Here is a 2,515-nt window from a genome sequence, read left to right on the forward strand (position 1 = left end):
CTCTCTCTCTCTCTCTCTGTGTGTGTTTCCGGTCAAATTAAATAATAATTAATTAATTAATTAATTAAATAAAAACTCTCTCTTTTTAAGAATTATTTATGAATTTTTTAACTTGACCAGAGAGGGACAGAGAGAGAGAGAAAGTGAGCCAGGTCTGGGACTCAAACCACAGTGGGTCATGTGGGAGGCTGGGAGGCGTGGCCCGAGCACACAGACCTGTCTCCACCCGCTGTGCTCCCGCTGTGTCGCTCACAGTTCAAGTGTGTGGTGCCCACTCCGCTTTCTTCTAGTCAAGCTCCTTTACTATGATTATTAGTATTTTAAATTTTGCCGTAGGGCATGTGTGCTTCCCAGAGAGAGACAGAGAACGGGACAAAGCAAGCCGCCAGGTCCGGAACTCGAACCACTGTCGGCCATGTGTGAATCCAGCACCTTTAACCACCCACTACCTGCCAGGCCCCCAATAAATAATTCTTTGGAAAAAAAAACGTATAGGGGCTGGCAGGTGGCGTGGTGGTTAAAGGTGCTGGACTCCCACATGGTTGACTGTGGTTCAAGTACTGGACCTGGTAGCTTGCTTTCTCACTTTCCCTCTCTGTCTTTCCCTCTCTCTCTCTGTCTGATCAAAACTGGAAAATAATAATAATAAAGTTAAATAAAATAATTTTTTAAAAAGTATAGACCAGAATCGTCTGCCTCAAATTCAGGTTATTTTTCCCCCCAGGAATACTACATTATGCTGTGTCCTTTTTAGGATATCGTATTAAGTGGCACATGATGTCATTTCCTTCCATAACTTGTCTAGCCACCTTCACCACCACGCCACCTGCCGGCCCCATAACTTGTGATGTTAGTCTTGATCATTTGGTTTTAAGGATGTCCACCAAATATCTCTATTTTTTAAATAACTTTATTTTATTGTTTTAATTTGCTATAGAGCACTGTGTGCTCATCAGAGAGAAACAGAGAGAGAGGAGGAAAGTGAGAAAGCAAGCTACCAGGTCCAGTACTTGAACCACAGTCAACCATGTGGGAGTCCAGAGCCTTAACCACCATGTCACCTGCTGGCCCAAGTTTGTCTATTTAAAAGGTACTTCTTTCATCTTTGTGACTAATGCATCATTTGTGGGGCGTATTTTGAGACTATGTAAATATGTTCCTCATCACATGCTTACCTTCTAGTTTTAGCATCTTCTGATGATCCCTGCCTATATTAATTGTTTTACTGGGATATAACTCATATATAATAAAATTCATTATTTAAAAGTACACATTTCAGTGGCTTTTTGTATATTCAGAAGGTTGTGCAACCATCACCACTATCTAATTCCAGAACATTTTCATCAGCCTAAAAAGAAACTCTGAACCCAATTGCAGTCATTCCCCTTTGCTGGCTGCCACCAGCCCCTAGCAAGCGCTAATCTATTTTCTGTCTGTATGGACTTCCAGATTTCAGACATCTCATATACACGGAATCATACAGGAGCCAGGTGGTGGGGCGATGGGAGTACAACCGAGCCCACATGGTGAAGGTCCTGGGCTCATGCCTGCGACCTCCCTGAACACACAGGGCGCGAACGCGTACCTGTGACCCCGGTGGCCCAGACTGGGGTGGACAATGGAGTGCGGATCCTGTTGGGGTGTCACCTCTTTCTGAAGAAATAAATGAATACATTTATAAAATGGTAGCATACACTTTATGTGTGATTTCTCTTACTTATTTTCAGGGTTCATTCATGTGTTTTTCATCAGTAGGCCAGCCCTTTTTACTTGCCTAAATTCACTATTACTACGACTCTTGAGAAGATGGTCAGAGGCTAACTACATCATTCCATGTACACGTACTAGGCAACACTATTTTTGCCTTTCTTTTTCCAAGAAGCTCTTTAAGAAAACCGCACCAATGAAGTTCGTCGTAATGGCACGGCTCTCTTGCTCTCACCTAGTTTCCCATCTTGGACGAAAGGGATGGGAAACCACTTTCTTGGGGTTTATACAATCGTCCCTCATCACCGAGGCAAACATCAGCGTTGCTGCTTCTCCCCAGACACCCCTCCTCCTGTTCCAGGTGTCCCCTCCCCTGCGGCCGCAGGAGGAGGAAGTGACGCACCGGAAGTGTCCCTGTTCCCCTTGCAGTGGGGGAAGGAATCAAACCCCCCAAGATGGCGGCGGCGTCGGAGGAGCGGATGGCTGAGGAGGGAGGCGGTGGCCACGGTGACGGCAGTCCTTGCTCGGCTGCTGGCTCTTCCCAGCGACAGCCCCCACCGCCGCAACCTCAGCCCCCGCAGCCGGGGTCCCAGGGGCCCCCGGCGCCGGCGCTGGCTCCGGACCAGCTGCCTCAAAACAACACGCTGGTGGCGCTGCCCATCGTAGCCATCGAGAACATCCTCAGCTTCATGTCCTACGACGAAATCAGCCAGCTCCGCCTGGTGAGGCCCCCGGGACCCCCCCGCCCTGTCCCCGGGCCGAGGGCGGGAGGGCAGCAGGGGGGCGCGCGTTCCCGGAGAGGGCGCCC

At 48.5% G+C, this 2,515-nt stretch overlaps 1 protein-coding gene across 1 annotated transcript in view; it reads left to right on the forward strand.

Moving 5' to 3' along the window:
- Positions 1 to 2,124: 2,124 nt before the first annotated feature.
- The window catches only part of FBXO28 (F-box protein 28), a 38,116-nt gene continuing 37,725 nt past the window's right edge, over positions 2,125 to 2,515 (forward strand). Inside the window, exon 1 of the mRNA XM_014585645.2 lies at positions 2,125 to 2,429. Within this exon, the coding sequence (XP_014441131.1) occupies positions 2,163 to 2,429 (267 nt within the window). The 5' untranslated portion in view covers positions 2,125 to 2,162. The remainder of the gene's footprint in view (positions 2,430 to 2,515) is intronic.

This window comes from Tupaia chinensis, unplaced genomic scaffold, assembly GCF_000334495.1.
Source record: "Tupaia chinensis unplaced genomic scaffold, TupChi_1.0 Scaffold150175_2, whole genome shotgun sequence".
Classification (NCBI taxonomy): Eukaryota; Metazoa; Chordata; class Mammalia; order Scandentia; family Tupaiidae; genus Tupaia; species Tupaia belangeri.